This window comes from Panicum hallii, chromosome 5, assembly GCF_002211085.1.
Source record: "Panicum hallii strain FIL2 chromosome 5, PHallii_v3.1, whole genome shotgun sequence".
NCBI classification, from domain to species: domain Eukaryota; kingdom Viridiplantae; phylum Streptophyta; class Magnoliopsida; order Poales; family Poaceae; genus Panicum; species Panicum hallii.
This window is the reverse complement of record NC_038046.1, coordinates 11,991,888-12,003,085: the sequence shown is the minus strand read 5'-3', so window position 1 is coordinate 12,003,085 and position 11,198 is coordinate 11,991,888. Positions and strand designations below refer to the sequence as shown.

Sequence of the window (11,198 nt, the reverse complement as noted above, 5' to 3'; positions counted from 1 at the left end):
AGTTGTTCATCTGATGTCACTGTGACAGACCACTAGATAACATTTGACCACTGCTTCTGGTTTTCACGGAAACGGCAGTTGGGTGCCATCACACATGTAATTTTCAAACAGAGGTCCTGTCCAGTCCAGGCAACAGCTGAGCGCGGCGCACCTAACTGCTAAAGGAACAGCTGCTTATTCTGGTGGATGACTAATAAAATATGTAAAATTCGGCATCTAGGCTACCTTTGCCTCCATCTGATCTCACCTTTATCGCTACTCGACAAGTTTGTTGCAGCACAAGATAAAAAAAAAAGACAGACAGAAGACTGCGTGCGAAACCTCAATGAACAACGGACAACCCACATTCGGAAACCCAAACCAGGCAGAAAATCCAAGAAAAGCATTGCGGGGGGAAGCGGAGGAACACACGTACCGCAACGCGCCGTGGCCGGGCCGCCGTCGCAGAAGCAGGTGAAGTTCATGCCGCCGTTGGTTTGGTTGTGCCGGTAGCCGCACCATCCGCCGGAGCGCTCGCACCCGTCGCACAGCTGGGAGTGGGTGTCGTAGTTCAGCTCGAACCCACCCTGCAGCAGCTCACGGAAACCGAACGATCCGTTCCCCGGAGGCGGACCAGGCGCACCCGCAATTGCCTTCTTGTGCACATCGAACACCGGCGCCACCACCACCTCCTCGCACTCGTACTCGTACGCCTCGGCTCCCGTGATCCAACCGTCCGGCAGCGCGTACGACCTCTTGCCGTCCTGCCGGCACCCGGTCAGCTCCACGGCGGATGACCGGGAAATGTTCTTCTTGCAGTTGTAGAAGAAGGTGACGTTGGAGTCGGACTGCGTGAGCTGCAGCCAGGAGCTCGCGTAGTCGATGGTGAGGTTCACACGGAGGCGCGGGCAGCCGACGACGGCGTACTCGTCGACGACGGCGGCGTCGGAGACGACGACGGTGTGCGCCGTGTAGTTGATGCTGAACACTCGGTACCGGTGGGACTTGACGGGGAGGATCAGCGTGGCGTTGCGCTCGCAGACAAGGTCGAGCCCGGGGTAGCCGCAGCGGGACGCGGAGGAGTCGAGCCTGAACGGGTACTGGACGACCAGGCCGGCGCAGGTGACGACCTCGCTGCACGAAGGAGGGAGGGCGTCGGCTACGGCGAGGAGGAGGAGCAGGGCGGGGAGCAGGAGGTGGAGGAGCAGAGGAGCCATCGCGCGCGTGGTGTGAATGGGAAGCGGAGGGAGAGACCATGGGGGTTGTGCTGGACTGCTGGTTTACTCGGCGTCGGCGAGGTTGCGGGTGCGTGAGAGTCAAGTGAGGGAGTTAGGTTGACATCGACCGGTTCCTCGATTCGATGTGGAAATTTCGAGCCACGTATGGACCGCGAGGGGACAGCCGGCGGCTGACGATGGGGCCTTGGCACGGCACGTCGTCCTTGCATCTCCCGTTATTGCTATGCCATGTTTTAAAATCCATATTCTCTCAAATATATTATTTTGATGCCCACTGCCGAGTGACAACAATGGCAAAGAATTTTATCTTTCCTTTCGGAAAATAAACCTACGAGTTTCCCAACCGACTGGTGATTTGTGCATTATAGTTTGCAAAATGGATTTTTTGAGCGTTTCACAAATTGCTGAACAGTAGTGAAGAGTTTTTACCCTTCCTTTGGATTATAAACTTATGTGTGTTCTCTACTGAGTTTCTAAAATGAATTTCTAGAACGCTTCGGAAAATAGATTTACTTGTGATGTCTTGTTATGATACAGATATTGTTACAAGCACTTCGGCCCTTCTATTTCTGTGCCTTGCGTTCTTCTTGACTCACAAATATGATGCCAGGGCGTGATTTCAGCCGAAATTTGGAAAAAAAAATTTGGGGGAAGGTGGGAAGCATAGGCTCTGGATACCAAATGTTATGGGAGCGCTAGGAATTTGGGGAGAGAACTAGCATTCAAAGGGAGAAAGAATTCAGAGCAGAGGAAGAACGATAGAGAAATAAGTGGTGGCGGGTTCATTCATCCGATCGATCCCAGACACCAACGAGATGCCGGCTTAAGGGCATGTTTGGTTGTACGACTAAAGTGTTAAAAATTACCATATATTTTCTGCCACATCTAGCTAAGGTTAGACGCTGAAATTCTGCGCCACATCTTGGCATGCCTAAGAGAATCTTGCCACACTTTTATTGGTCATTGACGAGTGAGACCTACACAGTAGAAGAAAAATCTTACCACAAATGTGGATACAAACCAAACACACGCCTAACTCGATCAAACCTGCCTAACCTTAGTCGTGACAAGCCGTGGCAACAGCGAACCAAACATGCGCTAAAGCCCCTTCCCGGCCACATGCCGATCGGGTGACAACTCAGCACGTTCTGGGCCGGTTTGGGCTCTGCCCGACAGAAATACCGGCCCAAGTACATATAGGTAAAGTACTTAGCATAAGTAGTATATACCATTACTGGCGGACGCCCGAGCCGGACGACGGGCAGCGACGGGTGTGCGCCGGCGGCCGCACAACAGTCATAGGCGACGGGACAGGGGTCTACACCAAGTAGAGGCGACCGATGGGGCACGGAGGCCGGCCGGTAGCGAGCGCTCAGCGGCAGTCCATCGCGCCGCAGCGCGGAGAGCATGCGACGGCGGGCGAGCTCACGGCCGCGGGGAGAGCGCGTCGAGGCAGGGAGGTGGCTGAGCATGTTCAGGAGCTTGTACCAATCGATGAGGAAGAAATAAACTTAACGGTATGCAGCTGTGGGCCCATGCAGTCAGTGAGCCAAATTTAACGGCTTGTGATGGAAATGGTACGGAAGGGAGTGCAAATTTCAAGTAGTGGCAGTTAGGGGGTGTGAAAAATTTTAAAGGCCAATTCCCTGTATGGTTGTATGCCATTGAAATTTGATCCACTCCCTTGTGTGCTATTGAATTTTTTTCACTTCCCTTGTGTGCCATTATTTGAAATTTACACTCCTCTCAATCCTATTGACGTCAGTAAACTATTATATTGCAGATAACTTGCCATGGAAATGGCTCTTTTACCCTTTTTGGCTATAGTTCCCTCGCCTGCCATTGCTATCTCATATTTACTTAAAATTTTGACATTCACGCTAACATAAATGGTTTACTGAAATAAAAATGATTAACAAAAATAATGATTTACAAACGGCTCACTGGATGGCAAATAATTGACAATTCAGATAAATAACATAAATATCTCACATACAATGGCTCGGTATCAATTTGTCACACTTTAGGGTCCATCCTACGTTAATCAAAATGGAATCAAAATCTATAAATGCAAACGGTTCCTTGTGTGCATCCCAATCCAGTTTCAATTTCTTCAAAACAAAACACAAGAAAGAATAAATAACATCTCTTATCCTGCCTCGGGGCTTCCAGCCGTGCCTGCGAGCGAGCGGCTGCCTAGGTGCACATCTGCAACCCACCTTCCAGGGGCGCTCCCCGCGCCCGCGCCCTGCTCCTGGCGCTCAAGCCGCCTTCTAGCGCGCTCCCGCGCTCGCTGGCCGCCAACAAGGCACGCGCGGAGCCACCAACCAGGCACTCAAGCCGCCTCCTGGCGTGCCCACGCCCGCGGCCATCTCCTGGCTGCTGACCAGGATGCGCACGGGCCTCCTTAGACTCCATTGCCACAAAGCTCCTTTTCTAGGAGAATTTTTCTTGATGAACATAAAACTATTTTCAAGTAAACTTAAATAAAATTTGCCCACCTGTCTCAGTTAGGTATTTGGACTCACATTTTTCCTTGTTGGAACCTTGCATTAGCAAGAAGTGTGTTATATAGAAGTACTACGGTGTTTGGAAATGGCAAATTTTCTGGTAAAGTTATATAAAATGTCTGTGGCAACTTGCAATCAATTCTTTTGCGTACGTCAATCAACGAACTTAGACCATGAGTCCTAAAGGGACAAATGCAGATATGAATGGCGGCTATAGGTGACTAGAGCGCGTTCATGATAGTGAATGGCACCTGCCAATGGATCCCCTATTATCTTTGTACATGTCCAATATTAGTGTCAATTGTCTATTTTTTCTAGAAGAAGCTGTCCATTTTCCTTTTTTCTGTTGATCCAACACGGTTCTTGTTGTATTGATCACCTGGGAATATGCTTTTTGGTATGGTAGAATTTTGTTAGCTTTGTAAATGTTTAATTATGCAATTTCTGTACACTTATGTGTTTCTTTGCTTATGTAATTGCAGGACGTAGTCATATGAGTAGAATGGGTAAGAAACCTCTATCTTGGGTTCATTCTCAGTTTTTTTCCTTTGCTTATTTGTATGCTGACCTGTTCCTAAACCTGCTTTATATGCGCCTATATAATCTGCACCCATCTTCATTTAGTCTAGAATAGAAGAACAAATGAATATAGCGAATTATTGGCATGCATATTTTTAACATCCATAGTTCTTAGAAATATATCATTTTGGAATCAACTGTTAGTGACAGCAATGGTGAAAATTTTTATGCTCCCTTCGGAAAATAAATTTATGAGTCCCCTACCTACTAGTGATATATGCATTATGCTTTGCAAAATGAGTGAACAGTGTAGAAGAATTTCATCCTTTCTTTGGAACGTAAACTTGTGTGTTTCTCTACTGACTTAACAAAATGAATTTCTCGAACGCTTCACAAAACGGATTCACTTGTGACGTCTTGTTATTATGACGCAGTTATTGTTGCAAGCACATCGGGCCTTCTATTTCTGTGTCTACTTATTCCCGTGGTCTTCTTAACTTGCAAATATGGTTTGCTGCCCTTTAAATCGAAGAATGAACCAAGAATTGAGTCCAAATCGAAGAATGAACCAAGGATTGAGTCCTTTTTACAAAAGAACGGGAACCTACATCCGAAAAGATACCATTATGCAGATGTAAAAAGAATGACAAAATCTTTTGCTGTGAAGTTAGGCCAAGGTGGATTTGGTGCTGTATACAAAGGTAACCTCTCTAATGGCTGCCAGGTGGCAGTTAAGATGCTAAAGGACACCATGGGTGATGGGGAGGAATTTATGAATGAGGTGGCTAGCATTAGCAGAACTTCTCATGTCAATGTTGTTACACTTTTAGGATTTTGTTTGGAAGGATCCAAAAGGGCTCTGATTTACGAGTACATGCCGAACGGTTCACTTGAAAGGTATGCCTTCAGCAATAATATCAACAGTGAAAATACACTAAGTTGGGAAAAATTATTTGACATAACAATTGGCATTGCTAGAGGACTTGAGTATCTCCACCGAGGATGCAATACGCGGATCGTGCATTTTGATATCAAACCCCACAATATTCTATTAGACCAGGACTTCTGCCCTAAGGTATCTGATTTTGGACTGGCCAAGCTATGCCTGAATAAAGAGAGCGCTATCTCTATTGGTGGTGCAAGAGGAACAATAGGATACATTGCCCCTGAGGTGTACTCAAAGCAATTTGGAACAGTAAGTAGCAAGTCTGATGTCTACAGTTATGGAATGATGGTGCTTGAGATGGTTGGTGCAAGGGACAAGAAAATCAATCCAGATAGTGAATCTAGTAGCCAGTATTTCCCTCAGTGGATTTATGAGCATTTGGATGACTATTGTATCAGTGCTTCTGAGATTAATGGTGAGATCACAGAGCTAGTGAGAAGGATGATAGTAGTAGGTCTGTGGTGTATACAAGTGATTCCAACTAATCGGCCAACGATGACCAGAGTTGTCGAGATGCTAGAAGGCAGCACAATTGATCTGGAACTGCCACCAAAAGTGTTCTTGAGTTGATCTGCATCGGTACGTTCCAATTAAATGTTGCTCCCTGGTGCTAAGGTTGCACAACTGCAGATATTTGTTATAATTTGCAAAACTGAGGGAAGACATCAAACGTTATTTTTATGCTGTAAACAGAGATGAAACTGGACAGGAATTGCTGACTGAGGATGCTCATACAACATTGTATGATAGTGTTATTTTGGTCAGCCATACAAGTATCAACTGTGTTCTGTGCACTTGCACTAAGATCACTGCACAAATGCATTAAAGATTTAGTATTTGGGTCTGGTTTAAACCCCGGCGAAATACATTACGAAATTAAAATTTCAACTTAACTCTTCATTCTAATTCAAATCAGTATCGCGACGCCTAATTGCTAAAAACACATAAACTGAGAACTAGAGATTTGGTATTCATAGCCGGAGCTTACCGAAGTTAGAGTGGCCAGCCAATGCTGTCATAGCTCATGTTTCAGCAGTCAGAAGTAACTATTGGGTGTAGGCGGTGCGTATAAGTGGTTTTTTCACTTAACCCATTCATAAACTCTCTAGAAATGATTCCAAGTTGTGGCATTGTTCCACAACTGAAAATGGTTGCAGCTTGTAAGACATGCCCACATGCATCAAATTTTGTTGTTGGTCTTTCACGTGAAACTAGTGATAGTTAATCCGGAGGTGCTCCTAGCAACTGTACATTTGCACTTGTATATATTCAGTCTATTGGACAGATGCAACACATATTCAGTAGTTAGCTCACATAGTCTGCTCATTGGACAAATGCACTTGTAGTCAGAGCTCATCCAAGTCGTACTGTCCAAACCAGGAGCACCGCGGTCCAGATTCCAGATGATCACTCAGCCAGTCAGCGTCGGCCGTACTGGTGCCGCCTGCGTCGATCTTTGCCTCTGCCTGAGTCCAGGCCCGGAGACATCTCGCCGGAACTGCCACGATCCCTGCTGCCTGACCCACCGCGTTCCCGAGTCCCGACCATTGACCGCTGCGGCGGTGGTACGCATCCTCCTCTTCTCCTGCATACTTTTCCATATTCTCCGTGCTTCAGGTTTCAAAGCGAGGAAGATTCATTGGTCGTTGATGGAGCTGTGTCCCTAACTCTTAATACAACTCTTACGAACCGATCGCCATTCTGCAAAGACCCAGCTGGTCCAAGACAATCACGTTCCTCTCCTGGGCCACCCAATCTTCTTGGAAACCCGCCCCAGGCCTTGCCGGTCGCGACATTGAAGTTTGAACGGAGGCGCGCGGCCGGCGAGCTGCGCACAACTTGGGCCACCAGCTCCGCCTCACTTCGTTAGCCATGGGTCTCTTCCTGCACCGCCGCCTGGCCCCGCCGCCGCTTCTCCTCGCTATCTTGGTTGCCGCTTCTTCCCATGGCGCGTCTTCCAGCGGGGACGACGGCTACGACGACTCCATGTGCGTGCGGCAGCCCTACACCTGCGGCGGCGTCAGCATCAGGTACCCGTTCTACAGCAGGACGGGGGCTCTGCTGGGGAACCCCAGATCGTACTGCGGCTACCCCGGCCTGGAGATCCAGTGCGAGGAAGGTCAGGCGTTCCTGGAACTCCAAAGCGGCAACTACACGATCTCGCGCATCGACTACGACGACCTCACAGTCCGGCTTGTTGATCCTGAGGTCCTCGACGGGAGAAGCTGCCCCAGAGCCGACCACAACGTGACGTTCTGGAACGTCTCGTGGCTGTACTATCCTAGCACGGTCGACTACCTCCTCTTCTTCCTCAACTGCAACTTCCTCTCCGACTTGTCTCGGCCGTCAAGCTCGAACTCCACCGCCTGCAAATTCGATGTCGGGCAGGCGTCGACCGGGATGTCCTTCGTGTTCTTGGAGCAAGACGTGCCGTACCGGAACACGAACTGGTGGCGGTGGTGCAGCGACGTTATCGAAGTGCCCGTGCTCAAATCTGATCTCCCTTCCGATTCACGAAATGATCCCACATGGAAGAACGGTGGGTATGGCAGCAGCCTTCGTGACGGATTCCTGGTGGCGTTGGATCACAGTCAGAAGCCCATGGCGTGTGCCCAGTGCGAGCAGTCGGATGGGCAGTGCGGCCACAACCAGACGGGGGCATTCGTAGCCTGCTTGTGCTCCGACGGCCGAGTCGGCCATCCCAAATGCACCATCGATTCTTCCAGTAAGCATCTCGAAGCTTTCGTGCTGGTTTTGCAAGTTTCACTGGGGATTTCTGGCTGTTTTCTTCAGTTCATCGTACGGTCCTTCTTTTTCTTTCTCTATATCGTTCCCCCCCTTTTTTTGTTTCACGTCATCTTATTACATTTCCTTTTACGAGTTGTTCCATTCTTTTCTCAAGGTCTCCTACTAAGAGACTAGATTCATGTGCAAGAATTCCTAAGTTATTATTTCTACTCCGATAAAGGTTATTTCTGTTCGCTTTCAGAGCTTGATGGAGGGAAAATTAGATAGAATCTACATGAATTTTGAAAGAGAAAGGAAGAAATTTATTTTACTGCTCCGGACAATTTACTTTGCCTGCATAGCCTCCTAAACAAAATTTTAGCTCGATTTACTCCTACAAATAATTTTAATTGGTCCAATAATCTCCGTCCTAATAATATTTTATATATGAGTTGAATTTCAAATTTAAATTTCATAGGATGAGAGAGGACATGATATTATGATATCCTATGTTAGAAATATACAATAAGATACTTTTCATGCAATTTTTTTATCTCTAGATTTAATAGTATTAGATGCTCCTAACCTATGAAAATAATCTTCAAAATTTTAATATATTTTTCTAGCATAGTGTCCTCTATCACCTCATAAAATTAAACTAAAAAAATCAAATTGTATGTAGAGAATAAAAACGATAAACCTTGTTAGGGGGTACACTAGAACAATTAAAATAGTTTGGGGGAGTAATTGAGCTAAACTTAATTTATGGGGTGTCAAGCAAATAAGGTGGATTGTTCAGGAAGATAGGCATGCGTGTGGGTGTTCAAAAGGTGATATAAGCAGGGAAAGTAATAGCGCACAAGCCCAAATTACCAGTCCTCTTATATGATCCTGAAATGGAGTGTGTGTTCTTGGATAAACAGCGGACTTAACGGTTTACTAAGCCATGAATTTCTTACCTTGTCACCTCTTTCTTGGCTTCCATGTTCATGTCCCCACCTTCTATGGCTCCCCTCTCCCACCGACTTATGACGCTTCCATGTGCCTGGGATCGTTCTTGTGTGGAATCCTTGAAATCTACTACCTATTCTACTTTGCCAACACAACCACCAGTTACGATGACACTGACCTGGGAACAAGCACATAGCCAGTGACTTGAGCGTGACTACTGTGCTACTTTCATTGTACCCAGCCAATTTGCATTTGACCAAGTGCAGCCAAATGCACTAAGATGCAGCAAAAGGCTGTGAACTACTCCCTATTCTAAATTGTAGTTCACTTTAATTTTGTCCTATGTCAATTTTTTCTAATTATGATCAAGTTTATAGAAGAAAGAACCAATGTTTACAACATCTAATTAGTTAAACCTATCATGAAATATGTCTAGATAGTGTATTTATTTGGTATCATCATGTGCCAATATATTTATATAAAAAACTTGATCAAACACAAAGTTAGAGTTGTTGACTTAGAATAAACCTAAGGTGAACTATAATTTGGAACATTGGGGTACAACCCATGTCCCTTGTTTATTTTTGATCGAACACTACTCGCACCGATCACTTGGCTAGTGATAAATTGATGATAATGAAGCCATGTAATCTGTCTATAGTATGGTACTAAAATGCTGTAAGGTTGGCAATATTTTTACATGTCTGATTTCTTTAAACTTATGTGTTTCTTTGCTTCTGTGATTGCAGGGCATGGAAAGAGAATTAAATTGTGTAAGAAACCTCTACATTCACCTCACTCCCCATGTTTTTCTTTGCTTATTTGTAGGCTGATCTTTTGCCAAGCCAAGCTTCAAGAATGTGCTCGTATAATCAGCACCCATCTTTTATAATCTAATAAAGTAGCAGAATAAAGGCATATAGCAATCTTATCGGCAAAACATGTTTTTAAATCCACGGTTCCAAAAATAATTTTCTGGAAACTAACAAATAACAATAGAGCAGAAATTTATTACCCTTTATAGACAGAAAAGACATATAAAGTTCCCCACTGACTAGACAGTAGTGACACATTGCATTATTTGCAAATTGGATTTTTAGAATGTTTCCAAATTGAATTCACTTAATGTCTTTGTTGTGATGCAGATATTGTTGCAAGCACATCTGGCCCTCTACTGCTGTGTTTACTTATTCTTGTGTTCTTCTTGACTTGGAAATATGGATTGCTGCCCTATAAATCAAAGCATGAACCAAGGATTGAGTCCTTTCTGCAAAAGAACGGGAACCTATATCCAAAAAGATACACTTATGCAGATTTGAAAAGAATGACGAGATCATTTTCTGTGAAGCTAGGTCAAGGTGGATTTGGTGCTGTATACAGAGGCAGCCTCTCTAATGGCTGCCAGGTAGCAGTTAAGATGCTAAAGGACACTAAGGGTGATGGAGAGGAATTTATGAATGAGGTGGGTAGCATTAGCAGAACCTCTCATGTCAATGTTGTTACACTTTTAGGATTTTGTTTGGAAGGATCCAAAAGGGCTCTCATTTACGAGTACATGCCTAACGGTTCACTGGAAAGGTATGCCTTCAGCAGCAGTATGAATAATGAAAATACACTAAGCTGGGAGAAATTATTTGACATAGCTATTGATATTGCTAGAGGACTTGAATATCTCCACCGAGGATGCAATACTCGCATTGTGCATTTTGATATCAAACCCCACAACATTCTACTAGATCAGGATTTCTGTCCTAAGATCTCTGATTTTGGATTGGCCAAGCTATGCCTAAATAAAGAGAGTGCAATATCCATTGCCGGTGCAAGAGGAACAATAGGCTATATTGCCCCTGAGGTCTATTCAAAAAGATTTGGAACGGTAAGTAGCAAATCTGATGTCTATAGTTATGGAATGATGGTACTTGAGATGGTTGGGGCAAGGGACAAGAATATCAATGCAGATAGTGAATCTAGTCGCCAGTATTTCCCTCAGTGGATCTATGAACATGTAGATGAATACTGCATCAGTGCTTCTGAGATTAATGGTGAGACCACAGAGCTTGTGAGAAAGATGATAGTGGTTGGTCTGTGGTGCATACAAGTGCTTCCAACTGATCGGCCAACAATGACTAGAGTCGTCGAGATGCTAGAGTGCAGCACAAGTAATCTGGAGTTGCCACCAAAGGTGCTCTTGAGTTGATAAGGACCATATGTTCCTAATAAAGTGTAGCTCACTGGCACCTGGCCGGTTGCACAAGTGCAAATATTTGCTGTACATTGAAAAATTACCGCTGCTCCGCTATGTCCATCGCTCCATCCATCACTCATCAT

General features: G+C 45.4%; 4 protein-coding genes across 9 annotated transcripts in view; 3 read left to right on the top strand and 1 right to left on the bottom strand.

Moving 5' to 3' along the window:
- LOC112893603 overlaps positions 1-1,552 on the bottom strand; it is a 6,860-nt gene extending 5,308 nt beyond the window's left edge. For both annotated transcript variants that reach the window (XM_025961024.1, XM_025961023.1), the window contains exon 1: positions 416-1,552. In XM_025961024.1, coding sequence (XP_025816809.1) covers positions 416-1,196 — 781 coding nt within the window. In that variant the 5' untranslated portion in view covers positions 1,197-1,552. The remainder of the gene's footprint in view (positions 1-415) is intronic.
- Positions 1-2,911, top strand: part of LOC112893601 (LEAF RUST 10 DISEASE-RESISTANCE LOCUS RECEPTOR-LIKE PROTEIN KINASE-like 2.7) — a 26,561-nt gene extending 23,650 nt beyond the window's left edge. The window contains exon 2 of the mRNA XM_025961020.1: positions 1,755-2,911. Within this exon, the coding sequence (XP_025816805.1) occupies positions 1,755-1,834 (80 nt within the window). The 3' untranslated portion in view covers positions 1,835-2,911. The remainder of the gene's footprint in view (positions 1-1,754) is intronic.
- Positions 1-6,036, top strand: part of LOC112893598 (LEAF RUST 10 DISEASE-RESISTANCE LOCUS RECEPTOR-LIKE PROTEIN KINASE-like 2.5) — a 12,558-nt gene extending 6,522 nt beyond the window's left edge. Inside the window, exons 2-5 of one of the 4 annotated variants that reach the window (XM_025961014.1) lie at positions 4,210-4,233; positions 4,681-4,947; positions 5,077-5,143; positions 5,225-6,036. In XM_025961014.1, the coding sequence (XP_025816799.1) occupies positions 4,210-4,233; positions 4,681-4,947; positions 5,077-5,143; positions 5,225-5,762 (896 nt within the window). In that variant the 3' untranslated portion in view covers positions 5,763-6,036. Of the gene's footprint in view, positions 1-4,209; positions 4,234-4,680 lie in introns of all 4 variants that reach the window. The other 3 variants (XM_025961011.1, XM_025961013.1, XM_025961010.1) reach the window with 3 other exon arrangements.
- LOC112893599 (LEAF RUST 10 DISEASE-RESISTANCE LOCUS RECEPTOR-LIKE PROTEIN KINASE-like 2.5) overlaps positions 1-11,198 on the top strand; it is a 14,399-nt gene extending 3,201 nt beyond the window's left edge. The window contains exons 1-3 of one of the 2 annotated variants that reach the window (XM_025961016.1): positions 7,075-7,917; positions 9,620-9,643; positions 10,016-11,138. In XM_025961016.1, the coding sequence (XP_025816801.1) occupies positions 7,179-7,917; positions 9,620-9,643; positions 10,016-11,067 (1,815 nt within the window). In that variant the 5' untranslated portion in view covers positions 7,075-7,178 and the 3' untranslated portion in view covers positions 11,068-11,138. Of the gene's footprint in view, positions 1-7,074; positions 7,918-9,619; positions 9,644-10,015 lie in introns of those variants that run through there. The other variant, XM_025961015.1, reaches the window with a different exon arrangement.